General features: G+C 40.4%; 1 protein-coding gene across 2 annotated transcripts in view; it reads right to left on the bottom strand.

The window, feature by feature from the left end:
- Positions 1 to 22839, bottom strand: part of LOC111230274 (alpha-1,6-mannosylglycoprotein 6-beta-N-acetylglucosaminyltransferase B-like) — a 54689-nt gene that overhangs the window by 5537 nt on the left and 26313 nt on the right. The window contains exons 9-16 of one of the 2 annotated variants that reach the window (XM_022756956.1): positions 19537 to 19706; positions 8635 to 8766; positions 6645 to 6778; positions 5400 to 5530; positions 4667 to 4672; positions 2561 to 2716; positions 2222 to 2368; positions 1894 to 2010 (exon numbers count right to left, since the gene is read on the bottom strand). In XM_022756956.1, the coding sequence (XP_022612677.1) occupies positions 1894 to 2010; positions 2222 to 2368; positions 2561 to 2716; positions 4667 to 4672; positions 5400 to 5530; positions 6645 to 6778; positions 8635 to 8766; positions 19537 to 19706 (993 nt within the window). The remainder of the gene's footprint in view (positions 1 to 1893; positions 2011 to 2221; positions 2369 to 2560; positions 2717 to 4666; positions 4673 to 5399; positions 5531 to 6644; positions 6779 to 8634; positions 8767 to 19536; positions 19707 to 22839) is intronic. The other variant, XM_022756957.1, reaches the window with a different exon arrangement.

Raw genomic sequence — 22839 nt, 5'->3', positions numbered from 1 at the left:
CTCTTATTGAATTAGTGCAGGCTGATGTCTTATGAGACAGTTTTATATTAAGTACTGAATTTTTGAACCTATTGTTTTTTGATGACATCAGTAATTATGAAATATAACAGGATAGGATACATTGTGTTAGGATCCCCAGTGCAGAATCCCCTCTGAATGTCTCCCATGGTAGCTGAAGTGAGATCTCATTGTTTACTATCAGGCCACTAAAGCACAAGGGCTTTTAAACTGATAAATGGTTCCTTTTAGTGTTGTGTTCCTTTTAGCACTCCCTTATTACTTTATTTCATCTGAGTTTAATGAAATGTATCTGGCACTTCATCAGCTATTCTGCAATGCAATTTGCCTTTTGGGCATCTTTATATAATAGAATCCGAGAGCGAGAGGAAAAAAATGCTTCATAGATGGTGATTTGAATTCAGCAGTGGAAAACATTTCAAAAAGACTGTGCAGTTTATATACCAAAACTGACTGCATTGCTGGACCTCAAAAATATGTGAGCAACATTCATTATTTCACGTCATCTTTGATGACATAAAATAAAACTTCATCCACTTTCCCGAGCTGAGCTGTGCCTGGAGCAGCCATGTCCAGAAAAACGTACACAAGCCCTGCCTGCGAGTAAGATGAAGCTGGTGTCAGACATTTTAGTGCGCCTTCATCAGCTGTCTGTTTCTTCATTTCCATCATGCATTGTTGCCATGGTGTCAGTAAAAACGGAGGCAACAGTGTTTCAGACAGGCACAGAGGTAGCACTACAGCTCACTGACAGAAAAAGCTATCTTACATTAAAAACATGAGCAACAGCTTTACCAACAAACCTTAACTACAAATAGTGCTGGGTAGTGAGTGAGTGAGTGAGTGAGTGAGTGTAATTCACAATACAGAATAACGATGAGTATAAGCTACAAGAAGGGTTTCCAAATATGTAAAAAGTACAAGTAAGTAAAATATGATCGGTTAAAGTAAGAGATGAGCTAGATTTTTGTGGCAGTCAAAGAAAACTATGCATTCAGCATCCTCATTGTATTTCTGGGTGAGAAAGATCCAGTATAACCTTGTAAGCTTTGTACATTATTACATTATTATTTTGTGATGCTATACTTTTGTTTTACCGTATTTACAATTCTCTTTAATTTCAATCTAGTCCTAACATTTACATGTCCATACTACATGGCCATATTAAAACAAATATCCACCAATTTCTTATGCATGATATTTATGAACATTAAAATGATTAATCTTTTTAAGAAGATACAAAACAGAAGGTGGAACTTGCTCAGTCAGTCTGAGTAACCAGTTTTGTTTTGCCTCCTCCAAGTAACTGCTTTTTAAGCATTTACCAGTGCCATGACTGGTACCTTATTTTACCTCTATCAGCAGGAAACACAAGGTCTATTTAACACACCTGGTAGGTAGAGGCACACATGCATCTTGGCACTGCAAGAGCCTTGGCTGTGGCTTAGTGTTGTTGTGGTGACAGATTGAGCACAGCGTGATTGATTAATATGATCTGCTGTGGACAAAGCTTACTGACTGTGGCGCTGGCCTCTGGAAAGCAGCCATGTAAACCCAGGTGTGGGCATAGTTTACCTACTGAGCCGCTCAATATCTCAAGCAATTAGCAGTGCGGGGCGCAGAGAGGGAGCCAGCTAAGCATTTTGCTCTAATGTCGGATGCCATGATTAAGAGCTCTATTAAAGGCTGAGGGCTTCAAAAGTAGGTCAAACCCCGTGAAGTGTGAATGTAAAGTGTGCAAGAGCATATTATGCTATCACCCAGCCTATTATGCAGCAGTACAAAGTGTGCTGCGGTAGACTGTATATTAGAATACTATTATATTTTGAATGGGTAGTGCTGAGTTTGGATGACAAACGCCGAAAATGAACATACATTGATCCTCATGATCTCACGAATGGTCGCATCAAACTCTTCAGAGTTATTGAAGTCGATTGTGATGACATGAGGCCTGCCAATATACTGCTCTGCATAGGGATGCTGGGAAGACACCTGAGGGAGGGATAAATAGGATATATAATTACAATAACAATAAAAGTCTTAACTACAAATCAAGTCAAGATGAGAGAATGGTGTTGTGCACTTGATTGTTATGGATGTGTGGATATGTGGAAGGACAGGCAGAAATTAAATTACTGTGTTCTGTAATAATATTGTCAATCACGATCATTCTCATGGCTGAGATGAAGACAAGTGTATCTACCTTCCTGGAGGTGGGCTTCCCTCTGAAGAAGTTATGATTGAGAGAGCTGTGAGGGGGATTAAACTTGGGTTGTAGGAAGATGCAGCCATTGGCTATGGCCTCCAAAGGGGCGGGACCTTCATATGGAAAACCAAATCCAATGAAAAGCTTGACAGGAAAAAAGGAGGAGGATAGCGTGAGTATATACACTGAGCTGCTCATATCCAGGTCAACACTTGCGTAAGGCTTAGTTTAACTCTTCAAAAGCACAAAGCTATTCAGAGAGCTTTTCAATATGAACCAAAAACTGTGTGTGCAAACATCTGAGCATTCTCATGAAAGCATCAATAATGTCCCCACCTTAGCCTTTCTAAGGAGCTGCTGCAGCTCCTGCTGAGGCAGCAGACCATGGTTCTTGACAAAGGCAGGCACCTCTGGTGGACGCTGTGTCTCATAGTACACTGTCCCGTGGATCTCCATGTAGCGATGCAGAATGGCCAGGAACTTTTCCTTACCCTTTTCAGACATTCAGGAGAAAATGAGTTAAACACTTAAAAAAGGGCACTGTAAAATAACTGATTTATCATTGCAAGCACTGCTACAAAGGTGGGTCAGCTTCATTTGCATTCAAATTATTATTTTTTTTCAATCCACCATATCCCTGTTGGTTAGTTTTAGCCTCTCATTCTCACTTTGTATTTGGCATATATTGCAGTGGTTTTCAAGACCACTTGACCTGCAGTTTGGATGCTTTTATATTGCTTATGTTGCTTTGAAAACTCACATATTAAAACACAGACCTCTATGATGAATATATAAATAAAAGCTGTCCATACTAAAGTCTGTTTTTATGAAATTCTTGAATTAACTTTCAGATAAATGTCTCATTCGAGACACAGACAGTACATTATATGTGAGAATGCCAGCTATGCATTTATGAGCTTTTTCTTCTTTTGATTTGTACTATGTTTAATTTAAAGGTTCTGTAAACAAGATTTTAAACAATAATATAGCAGCAAACTACTATTTTCTATGTAAAGATATAATGGAGTAATGACGTCCTGAGCAGAGAACGAAGTCACACCCCCTCTGTGTGTATTGTAAATCTGAGTGTCTCTGTCCTTTGTTTTGGTATGCGGTCCAAAGGCATGTGTACGTGTTGGTGCATGTAAGTTCCTCCCTTTTTACTGGCTCTGTCGGTGTCATATGTGCAGCCGGTCCCAGCAGATAACTCCAAGGCTGAATTTCTTTCTTTCCCTGTCGAACTGTAGAGCCAATACTGGTCTGGCTTTAGGAACCCTAAAAGGCTCCAGCTTGACTCAGAGCTGACTTTTCTTCTCCTTGATGTTTAAGTAACTTGATGGCTACATAATGTTACGTCTTCATTAATGACCTGCTACATTAGGCAGGATAACGTTAACTAACTTGCTGTTACCCTTGCTGAATTTGTTTGGCAAATGTTGCTATTGCTAACTGGTTTAATGCCAGCAGGCAATGTGTGGACTAATGCTTATGGCTGTCTAGTAGCAGTGACAACTGTTTACAGAACCTTTAAACACTGTCAATGACTTCTCCTCTAGCACCAACATTACTTTGACCAGTTAAATGGAGGTGCACTGATTCATCAGTATTACACACAACCACTCTATAACAGGCAGAGGAGAAAATCCCAAAGGTGTTGTGGGGAGGGCAGGAGAATGACCCCAGCCTGAGCAAAAATTGTCAATGGAAATGAGGCAACCAGATCTGATGAGCTGAGTCAGCTCTTGTTAGCACAAGCATCATCATCTTGGTAACTATCCAACACCGGTGACATGATGAAAGAATTAAATCAATGTATATCTTCTGTGTTGCTGTGTGGAGACACTTTGCTTGAATAATGTTACTGAGCTAAAAGTGAATTTGTTCATCTCAAAAAGTGTTGCTGGGGGGAATGTCATGAATTATTTACTAATGCTATGTCTTGAAGGCATAAAGCATTTATAAATGTCATCCGAGTGTTACTCCTCGTTTTTCATCTCGGGCTATTTTAATGTCTGCGAGCAACATGGAGATGAAATCACACTTTCTGTAACTCAAAGTGATACTTCTACAGTGAATTATAACTGTGACCGTAGGAAAAAAGGCAGAACTTCTTCACTTCACTCATTCATTTAGTCATTTTGTCTATGCCCATGAATACTCCACCCTAATATGTGCACATGCACACACACGCACATACACACACACATGCACTTACATGATGGTCCTCTATGCTACATTACACAGGAGATTCTGGCAGATATTTGAAATCACGTCTATTAGCATTTATTTTGGAATAACTGCTTCCTGGACTGACATTCAAAACCAAAGCTCTGATATATGAATTCATGCCAACATAACTGAGGGGGAACTGTCTAGGAACACTCAGTTTGGGTTTTGACATTTGGAGAATCGATAATGCCAGTGTAAGGCAGGTGCACTTACTTGAAGCTGTGTAGATCCATCAATGATGCATCATGGTATCATGAATACAGAGTAGTACAGGACGAGAACAGAAGCGCGAAGAGGAGGGAAGTGAGTAGGGACACGCAGATGTAGGGGAAGAGAGAGAATATGACATGAAGAATTAGTCATTTTTCCTCTCGTAGGACCTCTGCAAGCCCAAAATCTCACATGCGAATCTCAGAACGGAGGTGGAGGAAGAAGCTGCTCTCAATGAGGGGGTATTCATTGTCTGGAGAGACCCTGACACTACTGGCTTTTACAATGCAATCTTTCAGACTCACAAATGTTACATTGCGGCTCAAGTTGTTCTAAGAAACATGGGACGCTGTGGCAGTGCAGGAACAAAGCTCCAGTTAGATACAAGTGAAGCAAACCTTGGGGGAAGCTCCAGCACACTTCAAAGTTACAGTACGAGAGAGAAACCTTGCCAGTAGCTCGGAGGGAAAATTTACTCTAAACAAAACCAATTGTTCCTCTACCAACACACTTCAGGACAGATTCCTGGAGGAGACAGTTGTTTGGAAATGTTAGATCTAGTGGGTGTTTTACAGTTAAAGAATGTGATATTCAAAAGTTCTGCATTTTTTTTATCACATTAAAAACAACCCACTTGGGGTCAAATCATTTCCTCCACTCACAGATTAGAAAGATGCTAAAAAAATATACCACATGTATTGACAGTTGTTGCAGGGGGTTATTGTGTGATACGGACCTTCCACATGCTGGCTTCTTTTCCATACACAACAGCCATATTGTTAACCTTGTTCCTCTGAATGTTCAGTCTCTCCGTCTCATTCAGCTCCTCTGCCACAAAACCCATAAAGGAGTTATCTGGAGTGTGGGCTGCCAAGGACAAACAAAACAATTGGAAATACAACGTTACAAGTCCAATTCAATGTCTGGGAAAAAAAAAAGTTATTAAATTAAAGTAGCTATTGTGGAGATCCAGACTGCTGTGCATTTAGAGAATACAGAATAAAAGGAAGGCAATGGCGATTCTGTAAAGCTGAATTTCATAATATTTTAAAAAATGTATTGTTGCATTCATTTGTATGGGACAGTGTGGTGAAACAGTAAAAATGGTACATGTACTGGGGTTGAGGATGCGTTCCATAATTGTGATGTTGAGAAATTTCTTGTTGATGATGCCAGTGTTAACTTCATCAATAATCCGTACAGTGTATTTTCCTCCACGTGACCTGGTCGGTTGATTTTAACTGTACACCAACAGAAAGGTGAAAGATCTTTACAGAAGTGAACCTTTTTATTAATCATCTTTGTTGTAGTTTTGACGAACACAGGATTATGGATTGCAGCTTTAATGTGTGCTGAAAGCTTTCAGCTCTCAGAACACAAAATGGCACTATGAATGTTGGCACACACAAAGGATCTACTACACCAGGGAGCTGTAAAGTGGGAAGGCAAAAGAAACTGTATTTTCAGTCAATTTTCAAACCTGAGATGAAAGCTGACATCTTTCACAGTGTCATGCTTTGTGATAACACAAAGTATTTTGGAAACAGCGGGGGTTGCCCATTGTCTCTGAATTAATTGGAGACTAGTGCAGACAGCTGAAGTTTCACCAAATGTGCCGTGAATGTGCTTGTGTTTGTGTGTGTAAGCCTGGTGGTGCTTGGCTACTGTAGGCTGCTTCAGGCATCTGTGCAGGCACAGATGTTATGAACGAGCTCTGCAGTGTTTGTGCCCCAAAGCTGCGCCTGTGTCGTCCTGAGGACTTAGTAAGCTCATCCAATCTGTTTGCACCCTCAGTCACATAAACTCAGATGCACACATGCCTGCGCACACGCATCAAAACACCTCGTATTTCTGATTTATAATCATCTGTGAAAATTTATGCAGACATTTAATCTAATAATTTCCCATAAGCAGATGTGCAGCCTCGAGCTCAGAAAGAGCAAAGTGGAAATCTGTTAGAGAAAAATCAAAGTCCACGTACGGAACATGGTCATGTACTGTTGGCCATGAAGGTTCCAGTAGCCCCAGTTCGTTCTGTAGCCGTGCAGAGTGGCGTACTCCTCGTGGTTGTAAGCAGGCTCAGTGCCGAAGGTGTCAATCACTCGGATGTGGCACCTGGGACAGAATAAGAAATAGGCTGAGCTAAAATTAGAACAAAGTTGTGTCTTGCTTTCAAATCAGGAAGTCTCTGCTGAATTAGTGAAACAAAGAGCAAAAAAAGTGAAAAATAATTCCATCAGTTTCGTTTTTTTCACCAAAGGTAGCACGTTCAGGCACACTAAGAATTAAGTCTGCATAATAATATGCTCATACAGTTAGATCTCAGTAACGACACGAATGACAGTCGTGTAAAAACAAACAAAATGTTCTTCATTTAGAGTTATGGGAGCTTATCACACAGCCATAATAGTGTCTTGTTGTCAGAGTGGTTTGTAAAGCTGTCAGCCGTGATGGATATCCATGTCCCCTGCCAGTCTCCCCTCGTTGAGCAGAGCTCATACGGGGCCTCAAGGTGAGACAGCTGAGGTTTAAATCACAGCCTTGTTTCACAGCCATCACAGAGCCCTCTCCTGGAACAGAGCATGACACCACCTGGACTCGGCTAAGCTGGATTTGAGTCAAACACATGGATCAATACTGCTCTCTGAAATGTTAAACTCTTTTGCCATGTGTAAGTCTCTCTGGATTGACTGAAAAATGCTTGAAATCTTTCCTGATAATGTTGAGGCAACATTGCAACAGGGAATAGACTGCACCGCTTCGACTGCATCAGCACTTAAACATGTTGAAATACGTTGCATTGACGTCTCTCCAGATTAAACCTGAACAGAAAAACAGGGGTGGAACATTTAGTTTACGAGGAGCAGCACGAGAAAAGACGTAAAGAAAACCAGCACTTTATCAGCAGTGAATATTCGCAGTGGGAAGTAAAAAAATCCACTGATGTAATCCAGTCTGAGAAGATTTATCAATGCCCTGCATCTCTAATCAGCATCAGGGCTGGCGAGGAAATTAAAGTACTGGTCTGTCACACTTTGACAGCTCAGGAGTGTTGGTCGATCGGCTGACCTTGGACTGATGCTGATTGGAATCAGCAGAGGCTTTCGCTGCTGCTCTGCTGGGGGCCGCATTTTAGACAATTAAAACACAGGAGAATCCGAATGAATTATTGTGAAATGAGTGCACCTTCTGCTCGGTCATTTAACAAATGTAGCAGCTTTCTTTTCTTATACATTGACAGTAAAATACAGGATGCAAACAACCTGCAATAAGCTACAGGATGAAATGTCAACACTGTATTACACCCCATCGATTACCATTATTTTCACATTGCTATAACTTGAAGATTTTGAAGTTTTTCTTAAATATATTTCCCTCCTAAGGGAATAGTTTGCATTAAAAGCTGTTTACAAAGTTTTTCTCTGTTTTGATAAAGAAGAGGATTTTCTTGTGTACTGTGACTGTTCCAGTTTTGCTCATGTGTAACAAAAACTTTACCAACTGTATTTATTGTCAGAGAACAGAGCCTGCAGCCACGCAGAGTGATGGAATATGTTGGTTTTTGTTTGGCCATTTGCAAATAAATGAGCTGTGTTTCATTCTAATACATATAACTATAAACTTGTGTTGTGTATATGCTAACACATTCATTTTAAGCTTCTCTATGTGATGCATATAACCAACAGTCTGAGAAAAAGGAAGTGACATCAGCCCAGAAGTCTGACCCTGTTCATTGATCAGCATGGAAAGAGGCTAAATTAGCCGCCCAGTCTACCAGCCTGTAATGCCAGCAAGTCAATAAGCCAATAGTGAAGTATTTCATCAGAAAGGCAATTAGTGATAACCAAAATTGAGGCAACAAATAAATGGAGCGTGTTAAACAAACAGAAATGACAGTCCTGAGAGAGAGAGAGAGAGAGAGAGAGAGAGAGAGAGAGAGAGAGAGAGAGAGAGAGAGAGAGAAGACTGACTTGTGCTTCCTCAGTGACAGACCCATGTGCTGCTTCATTTGCTGCAGGCCGTGGTAGTCGGTGTAGATAAGGTCAAAGGGCAGAGGTCCCGTCAAAGGGCAGCTTCCTCTTCCTGGAGGGACACCCAAAAACCTGCATACACGGATCAGATGTGCTTTTATTGTGATACTGAGTCGAAAAAACGTGCACGGTGGCATAAAAACACTCACTGTAATCCAATAGCAGAGATGAAGAACACAAAAGAAGAGAAAGAGCAAATGTCACTACCTGAGAGAGTTTGACTGGCCATCTCATAAGTGGAAAGAGAAAATGTCTTGGCAAAAGTGAAGCAGTCCAGGGGCACTCAGGTCTAACGTACTGAGTGCTTGAACAGAATCTCAACTAAGGTTCTGCACATCTAAAAGCTCAGTTCACTTGCCTTCAGTCCAACACTTTTACACTGATACTTATAAGGCTGTAGTCGACCAACAGTCAATGATCAGTTAGTTCATTTAATAAAAACATGTTAATATTGTCACTCCAGTATTATCATACCTGTGCAGGTGGATGAATTCTTGCAGAGGAATCTGACAACTTTCGTGAGCATTACTGTGATTCACAGACCATTGTGGACAAAAGGACTAAAAAAGCTAAAAAATCTACTAAAATACAGTCAGTTCACCATAACGCAAACAACAGATCGGGAGAGTAATTGATTTTGATGGGACAGCTCTACTTTTCATAGCTGTGTGCTGCAATTTCTCCCATTTCTCTGAAGTGTGGAAAAGGGTGCATGTAAGAATTGAGAATGGTTGGGAGAGAGAGAGAGAGAGAGAGAGAGAGAGGGAGTAGAAGACAGGAGGAATGAAAGAGCCCAATTGCACCGTGAAGCATCTCAGCGCTCTCAGCGAAACGACGGCAGAGCCATTCAACCGAACAACCCACAATTCAACACTACCAGTCAGTGATGTCTCACACTGGGGGGGTCACTCGGTTTGTCTGCACAACTTGTTCTGACTCAGACGCAGAAACACACATATTATATGAGACATGCAGCATGTTCATTTAACCAAACATCTCTGACAGATGCAGAGAAATGGCCGCTTTCAAGTTTATTTGTGCAGCATCTGCCTTTGTCATGACACCATCTAAAGCACTACATAAATTCTTATTTGAGCTGATTTATTGGCTTTAAATTTTAATTGCTTTAATTATTCTTTAGGATTCACTATCATAATTTGGGTTGTTATCAGTTTTTACTATGTATTGCCATTTTTATCTTTTTATCTTTCCTTCCTGAGTTACTTCGTCCATTGGATTTTTCTTTGCGCATTGTTCTTTTACGCGGCTATATTTTAAATGAAGTCTCTACCTCAATGTATTTACGAGTAAAAATGAAGGGTGAATGAATGAAAAAATGTTGGCATCTCTTGCATTGTTACTTCTCTTACCAGATGTTTTTTGAGAAAAATAATGAAGAAATGACAATTAAGTGAATGAGGAAAGCACTGATTGCAAAAAGGCTCGTATCGCCTTGCATATTCAGCCCTGTATATTGCTCACAGGGCATGTGTGTGAATGACGGTTATATTCTTTGTATATTTATGGCATAAATTAAATGTGAGAGATTAGAAGTCAGCACTGTGTTGAGATAACTTGCCCTCGTTGCTTTGCTATTCTCTGCAGTGAATGAGCCTGGCTTGATCAGGCTCAGTATCAAGAGTCTGCTGCCTGAAAAAATACAGTATAAATAAAACCAGACGAGAGCAGTTAAAAAAGAGCCTTTTGTTACCAAAAATAAAAAAAAGGAAAGACAGGAGATGCAAATTTGTTGTCTGCTATGACAAAGTACAGTGCCGCTTCAGAGTGCTCTGCTTTCAGTTGGGATCAAGGTAACACTTTGTTTGAGGAAAACACAATCAAGCGTGTCTGTTTTCATTACAAGAGAAAGTAGTGCTTTGTCAAACTTCAGCAGTTCTTAAGAGCCACGCAGCACACAAAACAACAGTAGAAGAAGAGAGGAGTGGATGTACTTTGTGCACTAAATGTACTTTACTGTGTGTCGGGATAATGTGACATTAAACACTTTGAGGCAGTTTGTTAAACAAACTCTAGTATAAAATATTTCATAAATACAGTGATAAAGTTCTGTAGGACCAGTACATACCACACAAACACACTGGAGGTGTCGCTGGAGCCAGTCTTAGCTGACAGTGGGTAAGAGGCGGGGTACCCCCTGCCTGGACAGGTCGCCAGGCTATCACTCATACACACCTACAGGCAATTTAGAGTCACCTGTTAACAGAACCTGCATGTGAAATCATCTGATTTATAAATGTAACAAGATCTAGTTTTTGTCTCCCGAAATAATCAATGACCCATTTTGGCTATGCATAGTTTACACACCTATAATGTGAAGTATATGACGCACTACACAACATCTTTATTTTATGTGCACTATTTTCCATGTCAAAAAGAACACACAAGGACAAACATGAACTGCAGTGCACGGTGGATATGATTTTTTACAATCGCTCTTTGGTTCTGGGCCAAAGGATTTTAAAGTTAAGGTAAGGAAACAACATTTGATGACATTTCTCTGAGTCAGTGGAGGGACTATTGACACAGCTAATGCCAACTAACTCCCATCTAACCTAATAGTCGTCTTCCTTGTTTAAGATTTCAGTTTCCAATGACTTTGTCAATGTAAAAAATGCTCCTGCTTCATCGACTGGAGCTTTCTCGTGCAAAGTGTAACTGAGACACTAATGGGGTTACAAAGTAGATATGGCAACCAAATTACTTGCGACAGGAAATGGACTGGATCTTAAATATCAACAATGTTCTGTGATCAAAGGAGATCCAAAAAAAAGGGAACACTGTCAGAGCTTCTGTTTAAATATGAATGAGAAAGAAAAGTGAACCAATGTTAATGAAAGCACCTCTGTAAAAGATAGAGATGATCAAAATAGCACAGGAAATACTAAAGAAAAGACTGTGTTCAGTCACTGTTGGTTGAGAAATATAATAGCTTTTAGTGTTGTCAAACTGCATCCACTTCATGAAAGTTTTTGCAGCAGGAGTCACAGACCCATGACCTTACACACTCTCTCAGTACCTGGCTTGGAAACAAATCTTGCACGACCCAACAACCACACACACACATACACACACAAATACCTGCAAAACAAGAGACTATCGATCTTCCCTTGGACAGTGAACGTATTTAGTCAGCACTGCAGCCTTGTGGAAACAGGCATGGCGGCCCGTTCCCCTACAATAGATGGGATAATGAGCAAGAGTGTGTCAGCCAACGGTGCTTTACGCTGCGGTTTCATCAGTCAAAAGTACACACCCAGGCAATTCAGTGCTTACACAAACAAAAGGCTCTTCACTTAAGCTTTCTGTTCTCTATATTGTGTGCAGTATGCAGCCAGGTGGACACAGTACAGTCCAGCTGACAGAATCTTACTATATTAAGGCCTTGATGAGGGCAAGAAAATAAACTTTATTCATATAGAGAAAAAGCACATGAAAGTTATAAGATCAAATATGGAAATTCCATATTTTACACATTATGGGAAAACAGTGAAATGAACTCTTCCACATTATACCCTATACTGAAACAGCTCTCACTTGCCACAGCATTTTTTGTAATAAATTCAAATGTACGTAAAATAAATTTCTTCTGTTGTTTGAGTGTGTGTATGTGTGTCGTTTCACTTGCCACTATTCTGCGTATGTAGTATAAATGAGCATGTGTTTTCATCAGTCTGTGTGTGTGAGATTTCACTTTGTGAGCTTTAGTTTGAATTATGGTCTTTATGGACCCTCATAGTTTAATGCTGACATGCAGTAATGTAAGAAAAGATGTGTTACAGTGACTGAGTGCAGAACTGTACGTGACTCCACTCCACACAGATTCAGTGAAGGTGCTGCTGTTCAGAGGTTTAATTGGATATATGCAAATCCAGAGAAACTTTAAGGGAAGAGTAAAAGGATTAAAGTGTATTATGGAGCAAAGACTGTGAAAATAGGAGTACACACAGACTGTAGCTCACAAGCACACATACATATATAGAAAGAAGACACAAACAACTCTATCTTTTTCTCTTTATCTCCTTCGCAGAGGCACACGCGCACAAGATTAAAGGATACGGATGGCATTATTTTATCTTTTTATCATTACCAACAAATCCCATGAAAAGACCAAGACCAACAATGGATTTATTCTACTAACAAGTACTGTTTGTGCAGCCATAGTCTGATACAGCCCATGCCTCTGTGATGTATAACTTCATTATCATCCGGAAACTATTAAAAACACATTAAACAAAAGCCATACCGTTGCATATTGGTGACATTTTGCTTCACTGTGATGAAGATAGCAAATGTAGTTTAATCTTCTCAGAAGTATAAAGAGGCAGCACATCCCTGAGCATACTCAGTGATATCTTCCCGTCACAGAGCTCCTCTTCAAATGATGACAATGCAGCTAGAGAGTTGTTTCAGGATAAATCATTCTGGCCGAGTTCATCATAATGAAGGAATGTCACCCAACGCAACTTTATGCTTCTAAATGTGTTTTTAATAGGTTTTGGACAACACAGGCGTAAGCTCTATCTTGCTTTGGCTACACACATAATGAGTGTAATAGGATAAATTAAACTTTATTCAAAAAATAAAATAAAATAAAATAATATCAGATATTTGAAAACATAGCATCAAACTGAGTTCTACAGAAAAAAAAGATCTGTGCTTTAATAACCTGCTCAGACTTCAACGAGGACAAATAAGTCGTGGAAGACAAATTTCACAAAAGAAAGACTGCAAAGAGAAGAACAAAGGTGCAAGACTTGCATGAATTTCCTGAAACCACTTGATAACCACCATCAGGCACAATTTCTCTCTTTCACAGCTGGCCACTGGCACCATGGCAACTCACCAGTTTGAAGAAAAGGAGAGAGTGAGACAAACAAATGAGCGCATGAGACTCCACGCTCGCACTGCATTACCTCTTAAAGGAAAGAAGCATAAAGTATATCAAACGGGAAAGGTAATTGGCTGAGGCAGATTTCTCGGTACATATGAGGGGCTGAAGCTGGGGGCATGGTGTTTACTGATGGCTGCAGGGAGGCAGGCTGGAGAAAGGGCTCACAGTGTGAAGTGAATGACATGGGCAGAGAGGAGAGTTGCTGTGCCACTGAGTGTAAAGCCGGCCTGGCAGAGGGAGCGGGGTCTGGCATGCTAATCGATCACTTGAGACAGCAGGATAGCGAGAGGAGACGAAACCTCAGACGTTGTCGCAGCCATGATCAGATACAGCCGATGTGCCACTTTGTTGTGTTGCATCTGGCTCCGATTTCATGTTTAAAGAGCTCATGCAAATGGCACTATCACAGCACATAAGAAACAGTCTCTCCTTTGTGTTGGACAGCTTTGTATGCATAAAAAGTAACTGGGGCTCATTATTTTCAGTTTTTATTTAAAAAAAAACTGCAAATATTTTTGCGTTCATGGGGAAAAGAATCAATAATACAAACATCTGGGGAGAAATCGGATTTTTAACTTTGTTTTTTTACTTACTAAGAGGGACTGTAGTGCAAAAATCATCAGCTTGTTTGTGTATTTTCATGGAAGTACGTTCGGAGCTGTCAGCATCACAAGAGGGCCTAATTTCCTTAAAACTCTAGTAAACAGAGTCCTTATGCTGTAGAAAGTCTAACAACTTTGGGTGTGTATGGGCATTAAATATGTCTGTCTAGTTAAGTTTTGTTATATCTACATTGTCAACCACCTAGCTCATGCCCAGTTAGCCCATCCTGTCACTTTCTGATACTGAGTCACTGTAGCATCCAGTTTGTCCTGAAGAAGTAGCGCTGCTCAGGGGGTGTATTCAGGGGCGGACTGAAGGGATGTTTCAGGCTGGGAATTTGACACCATCCCAGACCAACCTCACAAACCATCAGACTGCTGATGTTGTAGACTCTATCTGAGACGAGGCTAGTTACAAATTTGGCCACTATGTTCGTCTGGGAGGAAAGTTATCCAGATAACAAAATACAAATGTTTGTGACTGATCATCAATTCTGGAAAAAAATTATGTTCAATTTACAATTTTCACGATTGCATGTTATTACAGGAGAAAGTGGAGGCTACATGTGTTCTATATAGTCATAGCAGAAATCCCATCTCTCTCTCTCTCTCTCTCTCTCTCTCTCACACACACACTCTAAAGGAGGTTAAACAAAAATCATGTGACTGCTTTCTGAACTCTTCACCTTTCTAACCACTCATCAGCAATGGATAATTATTATTACTGTAGTCCATTATTCAAGGCGGCGCGGCGGTCTGACAAACGCAGGTGAAGTCAACTAATTCCAGCTTGTTATATTATGGCTGGTCAAGTTGACTGTTAACAGCACAGGCAAAAACGACCACAGGGCGCCGGGTAATGTCCTACTTCTCCAAACGGGCTGAGATATAACCTCTTGTACTGTAAATTCATTAAGGGCCGAAGCTCTTGGCAAGACTGGCAAGTAAACAGAACAGAATAACAGAGCATTGGCTATTTAGCAATAGCAAAACTTACATAAAGCTCCTTTAAATCTTTCTTGGTCTTTAAAAAATTCTGTATTTTTCTGTAAAAAAATCTGTAAACGACAGTCTTTAGGGTGACATATTTATGTATGTTTATATATTTAAAAACACGGGCTAGTTGTATTTTAGTAATAAAAATTACGGAATATCAACATATTGCAACACAAAAGCACTGCAGTGTTAACCTCGATTAGTTACCATACTACTCTGCTGTACTGAAGACGAATCCCGGCGTCGGCCCACACTGGCTATTTTTAACAGTGCTGCTGTTTTTGCATTTCATCTTAAAGCACAGAAACACAGTCTCATCAATCAGAAGGCTGCAGGGTGAGAGTGCATCAGCACTTATGGAGAGGCACAACCTGACACTGGCAGCATAACAAGGCTCTTTGTTGATGCTTCGAGGAAAAAAAAACACTTTGATTTCAAGTTTCTTATTTTACACTTCAGCATGCCTGCACACGCCTGTCATTACTTCTACTGTTCAGGCTAGGTTTGAGGATTACAGACACATTTGAGTCCCAATTAGACATTTTTGAAATAATTTCTTAAGGTTACTGATCACACAATTCTGGCACTTCTGTATGTTTGCAGCAAGAAACAAGAGGAAATTACCTGGTGGCTGTGTTAATATGCTCTGTCAAGTGCAACACAAAAGCCCACTAGACATGATTCATATAGAAACGCCATCGGCAAAGCATCTAGGCAAAGCAGCTCTCACATCCTGCACGTCAAACCAGGGAACAGCAAAGTGGGAGAGCCTGAGAGTATGTAAAAACAGTGAGATGATAACAGCGTCAGACATAAAGAGAAAGACTGACAGAGACATTTTGAGTGGAGTTGGAATCATCCTGTGAGAGAGTGAGGCAAATCAAAAATATTGGTTTCTTCTGATTATTTCTGGATGATAACAGTAGTAAGTACAATACTCCTCCACTCTGCTGACAGAACTTGCTGTATTTGACAGGCTGCAGCTACCTAACCCCCCCACCCCTCATCTGTTTCTTTGCTCCTCAGGTGTTGAGACGCCATGCTCTGTCGCAGGCTAATTACCCGTGTCGCTCTGGGAGGAGATGAGGGGAGATCCCAAAGCGGAAGTGACAGCTGTCTTTGCCACACTGCAAACTGCAGTGGGACCCTCCCCTCCCCTCCCCTCCCCTCCCCTCCCCTCAGATCGCTAAAAGTGCCAGTGTTACAGACAGAAATGATGTCATAGTCTCCACCTCACTTACAGTAAATCAAGGAAAGATGAGAGACAGAGACTGTACAGCTTCTCTTGTTCTTTTATCACTACCGCTCTGCTTCTACATGGACCTGTCTTTTACTTTTCTCTTCATGACTCAGTGTCTACACTGCTACCACCTCTCACATCAACACTGCAACAGAGCAAGACAATGTTTGGAGAAACGGTTAATGCGTAATGCTCTTAGTGAAAGATTGTAAACAGAGTGAATTATGTGCAGAGCAACAATGGTCCTTTTCAAAGGAAAGAATGATTACCATCAAGTGAAATGTACTTATGGGAGTTATGTGAAGAAATATGATTTTCAAACTGTTTCAAAAGATTAAATATTGATTAGTTTCCATTGTTGAATCAGACCTACAGTTAAACCACGTGCCTTAAAAGTTGTGTCACTTTGCAGCACTCATAGCGCCATCAGGACATCCATCTGACGCTCAGAGTAGTGTTTTGACTTTCACAGCTTATGATTAGATGGTGATTAACGTGAGTCTACAGCCGCGCTAAAAGCTATGTGAAGCCAACAATATTAGGCCGGATGGCAGAGTTGATGCTACTGCAATGAATTCTATTGTACTACCAGGGGGTAGTAAGTTGAGTAAGGACATCATTCATCAAAATGACATGTATCACTGTTCCCTGATACAATCTAGATGATTTACATGGACAGCTACACCATCTGTTGTGCACAGTGCTATGTTTGAATTTCCCTGCCTTCTATGCAAAACATTTTCTGAAAGAAGTTTATAACTAGGTGGGTTTCCAGCCACATGTTTTTATGCAATTTAGGGTTTGCTCATAATAAAATGGAGCTGGAACCAGCTGTTTCTCTTTACAAAGCAACTCCTAATGACAGCATTGGATGGAAACATGCATTAATTCTCTTTTTCTTTCGCAGATTTCGTCGAAATTGAGTTAAGATTTGTGCTATATTTGGATGGAACCTCACCTACTGCATAGTTACGGTATAATTTCAGCTACAGAGGTGACTGGGGTTGAAGGAGCAACAGGTTGATAGAAAAAATGAATAATTGCAAATGTATAATAATTACAATTACGTCAATAGAATAATCACAACTACCCATGAAGGTGTGATCGGTGCATCCCTTGAGAAAATCTTGCAGTGTGTGAAAAGAGAAAAGACACCAACGTCTTTGTCCAGAGACGTCTGCAGGGGAAGTAAACTAGAATCTTACTGTGAAAACACAACGTGTGAGCGTAACTGATTTGCACAGGGAAGATGGCAGCCAAAGTGACTACTCACAGAAGCCACCAGAGAGCATGAGTGCTGCCAATTAGAGTCAATTATGTGATGCAAACCAACAGTCGGACTCCCACTGTAACTACGCTCCCAGTGTGGCTAATCTGTCTATCGGAGAAAACACTAAACATATCAACAATCCTGTCCACACCAGAACCACAGCAGGCCATTCAGTGATATTAAGCTCCTTTCCAAAGCCTGGGTGGGAAAGTGAAGAGTGGGAAATGTAAATAGATACAAGCCTAAGGGAATCTGTGGGAGCACAGCCCACATAACGATCTGTCAATTTAATAGCATGTGGGAGAGTAAAAGTAAGGGATGGAGAGAAATGTTCCCTTTCTATATTCATTAATAGTCACAGAAAAGGGATTTATGGATGTTCGGCATCTGCCATTAAATGGCCAATTTACGAAGGCCATTTAAAAGAATGGGATATGTACACTGGGTTGTGCCTTGTGTGGCTGCAAAGCAAAGAGGGAATATAGTCAGTGCCTGATGAATCCTCTTAGCTATATTTTATATTTTACTTATATTTTTTCTAATGCTGAACATTTAATTTCCTAAAGAACAGAGACCAATATCAGCTCTAATGGAACGCCACTGTACACTTATATAAATGTACATACACCAATGAAATCTTAACTGTCTCTCTCTGCTGTAGCATAAACACACACACGCACACGCACATGCACGCAAGCACACGCACACACAGTAGACTATAATCAGTTGTTAGCCCTAACCTTGGCTGATATTTCTTTTTGAGTCTCAGTCAAAACTTCTGCAATTTTCTAAACATTTCTGACGGTGCACCCAAAGGAGACAGGCTGCAGTGATTCAATACACCATGACACCAATTAGTGGGGTAAATAATAGCACGGTCAACAGAAGCATTCCCACTGCGCCATCTTTCCCACCTCACTGATCTCCACAGTCTGTTCTTATCAAAGCAGCTTTTCTTCACAGCCTGAAATTTAAGATCAAAGGGCAGCTCTAACTCATCAATGCCCTCACCTCTTCCCCACAGCAATGGATACAGTGTTCAATAACAAGCGCACATTATCATCAGCCTGTCTGCTCCGGCTTCACACCACCCACTGGCAGAAAGGAATCGACAGCAAATCTCGTCTTGTACAGTCATTTTCCTGACCAGCCAGCGTGAAGCTGGAGCAGTTCTGAAAGATCACGGCGCCCAGAAAATGTCCAAGGCAGAACTGGACCCGTCTGCCTTCTGAACTCTTACCACAGCTCGCCAGTGTGACAATCAATAGACTTATATTTTTAGATGAAACCATCTCGTCTGTGTGACTGGAAGGCACGTTGTGTATATACGTGTGTGTCTGCTGGCATAAGGACTTATGTTCGTGATGACAAGCGACAAGGCTGTTATCACTCTGGAGTCAGTGAGCTGCAGCAGGAAGGAGGTACACAAGCTGTAGAGATGCTGTCAAGCCCTCAGGCTGAAATGGCACTCTGCAGGAAGGAGAGATAGCTTATCTGTGTGTGGCCAAAGGTGATCGAAAACAGTGTGTGGGAAAAAGCGCTCCAATTGGACCGCTGATCACTTGCAGAGCATCCAGAGAGAACAACAGAGCATTTTCATTCAACAAAAAAAGCTAAAGACAATGCTTTATGGTTTGCATTTTCATAAAACAACAGATGATTCCTGCATAGATGCCCCACGGAATCTCACATTAAATTTGGATGGAAGGAATATCATCTCAAAGAGCTGCGTATTGTACACTGACTGCAGTTCTGCCTCCAGCTTGAAAGCAATATGAGAAAATAACAGGATCAGAGAGGAATAAGTCAAACTTTGACTTACCCGTGCAGTTCCTTGAGAGAAAACGAGATCTTGAGGTTGTGCCCGAGCACATGGAGCACTGTGAGGATGTCGGCCCATTGCACCATCTCACCCAAAGGACCCCCCTTCAGCACCTTGGGACTGAAGACATCACCAGACTCCTCAGTCAAAAAGCCCACATGGACGAGAATCTGAATTTAGAAGGAAAAAGAGGAAAGTCAAGAGAAGAGAGGTGCATGCTACAGCACAGTGTTTCATTACTATAGTGTATAGAGGGTTTTTTTTTTTTTTTTTAAAAAACCATCTCTGCACTGTCATTATAGAGACCAGGCCATTATTTTCATACATTTTTTGATTTTTGTATTCAATCTCCAGTCCTACATGGTGAATAATTGACATTTTGTGAGAGTGATTTTCACAAACGCTTCAAAAGATTCACATATGAATAAATTCAGATATTTGGTATGGATCAGTGATGTCAAATTTTAAATATAATTGAGCATCTAATGAAAGCGAGGAAGCAAGTGACAGCATATTCACACCAACACAACTCTCAAGAAATACAATCGGCTGTGCATTGAGTTGAAATGAAAATTGACCTGCTGAGGGCTAATTGATATGCAGAACGATACACGAGCACTGTAATTGCTGATGGCGAAGGATGGAATTTCTAGACTGTTAAATACATAATGAAATTAGATTTTTCAACAGATGGCAGCATTTAATTTTTTTCTCTACTTTTGTCATGAAAATACTTTCATTTATCTACTAGACCACACATTTATTCACCCGTTTGTTTAGTGAGTCATAACTGACACTTTTTCACTTGGCCATCAACATGAACCCCTTCCTACACCTGCTTGAAAAGACATATTAGTTGTGAGGCTTTGCTTCGACTCCTACTATCTTCCAAAATCAATTTCTGAATATCTTTGAGGAGTCTAACAGACCCTGAGGCAGCCACTCGTTTAAAAAGATGTTAATGAGGTTTTGAGAGGCGTCAAGTCATATTAGCATATAAACTCTTCCCATATTTCACTGACTGGACTAAATTTGTTTTCACATGGGTGAGTTTTGGATTTAAATGCTATCATAATAAATGTCTTAATACCAATTTTTAAGTTTTGGTACTGATACCAATTTTTTGTAAAGTTAGTAATAAGCTATTTACAAGCAACTTGGATGTTGTTGGGATTGTCTTGTAAAATGACATACTCTTTTAGTCTTGACATTACGCTCAATTTACCAATTCACCACTAATTCATCACTAACCAACAACACAGAAATCGCCTTAATGAGGAAGGCTTCATTAATCTAATTTTTAAAAGTTTTGTATTTGGACATCACTTCGTTTGATGCGCACACACATTGTTAAGGAACAAAGTAAAGAAAAACAACATAATGATAATCATTATAAAGTCATTTTATAGAAGTAGGAAAAATACAGGCCTCAAAACTTGTACCATTAGAATCATATTTAATCATCCCTTTTTGCAGTAAAAAATATTAGACCTGCACCATTTGCTCTCAGTATCTGGGAGGGCGTGTCGCTGTCCGTGTTTGATTGACAGCAGCTGGGAGGCAGAGCGCTGAGCTGTGCTGAAGTTCCCTGTTCAACTAGTGTATTAGTTCCGGAAGGTTCAAGTGCTATTTTATATAGGTCCAGTTGTTGTGAACCTTAAAATTAGTATTTTGAGTTTTCAAGTGTTAGGTGTTGCGCCCCTTTCAGGCCACAAGTGTAATTAATATGATCTGTTTGTATCAAGTGGAAGAAAAAAAAAAAATCATTATCCTATATTAAGCTGTCAGCTACATAGAGCTCCCAAGTGGTCTCTCAGGTGCTGTTCAGTGCACGGGAAGTGGCTACAGCAGCAAGTCTGTACAAGAGCTGGTGTAAGCAGGAGGCGAGTTGATTGGAGTTTACAGGTTTGTAGTACTAAACGATGTCAGCATCAAGTGCACACAGCTTTGGTATGCCCTGAGGGGAAAACGTGTCAGTCAGTCACCACCTGCACTGCTTAAGACAGGCTAAACTTTATCACACTGTACTCAAGTGAGCTTGTAATACGATATAGGGTTGTACTACTTTCATTGACATGGCTGGCAGAAGACATATAAAAACCAAGTTTTGCCATGTTGTGCTGTAGAGTGCAGGCATATGACTACAGTATTTCCTGAAGGCAGAACCTAACCTAAGTGTAGACTTGATACGTAAAGAAATCAGAAAAATACCAGTAGAAAAGATCCAGTCGTTCATTTTTGAATGACTAGATGTGTCATTCAGTCATTCAGTGTGTTTCTCTCTTCTTTCCCATAGTGCCCCCCTTTGCAGTTGGATTTAGGGGTAGGTTATCTTAGGTTAGTTTATAGTTTAAGATATGGGTAGGCGTAGCAGCATGGGCGTAGATATGGGTATGGACAGTAGGGACATTTCCCTACCAATGTCAAAATGTTGATGAATTGTCCCTTCCAATACTTTTACCCATCTCAAAAAATCTTTTAACTCCCCTCTGTGGGGAAGATCTATGCAGCAACTATGAGCTGCCAGGTTTGTGTTTTTTCTGCAAAATGTTAGTTATTATGATAAAGAGTGAAAGACTGGGATATGGGGTATACTTGACTATGATCAGGCAACTTCAAACTGCATTACACACTACATTCTATGATTACACACTGTTGACCAGCAGCAGCCCAGCAGTGGTGGAGCTCGTGATGAGTTGGTGGTGAATCTGAAACTGTAAGTATTTATAGTGCACAGGTTTCAAATGTCACCGAATTTAAAACATCTTCACCAGACAAAATGAACATCAATTGATATTATATATTTGCTAATTTGTGAGCCAAAAGTGCCTGCCGAATCAAAGTAGGAATTCAGGTCCTTTTTAAAGAAGAACTGAAGCGAAAGTAACAGCTGAGCTCAGCTAACAAGAATCTGTAATCAATCCAAACGTGCACAGTTCTTACTACATGTGGGTCATTATGACATAAGGATTATTCATAAAGTAAATAAGTAACAGCTTGCCCAACTGATTTGTTTGACATCATTTTATTCTGAAAATTCTGTCAGCAGCAGCCTGAGCAACACAGACACACAGACAGTGAGCTGCAGGCTCTCAGGTGAGCTCTGATGACCCAGTGAAAGATATTGCCTTAAGTAATAATAAAAAATAATACAATAATAAGATTTTGAAAAATGTATTATTTTAAGATTGGTTTGAGCATCACTGGATCTCTGTCATGAAACACTCGAGTTGTGTCACCCAAATCAACAAAATGAAAGTACAGAGCTACTATGCGTGGATGCGTGTGCGCATACGTGTGCAT

This window comes from Seriola dumerili, unplaced genomic scaffold (assembly GCF_002260705.1).
Source record: "Seriola dumerili isolate Sdu_G_001 unplaced genomic scaffold, Sdu_1.0 BDQW01000260.1, whole genome shotgun sequence".
NCBI lineage: Eukaryota > Metazoa > Chordata > Actinopteri > Carangiformes > Carangidae > Seriola > Seriola dumerili.
Note: the sequence above shows the minus strand (reverse complement) of the source record. Positions and strands in the feature narration are given on the sequence as shown.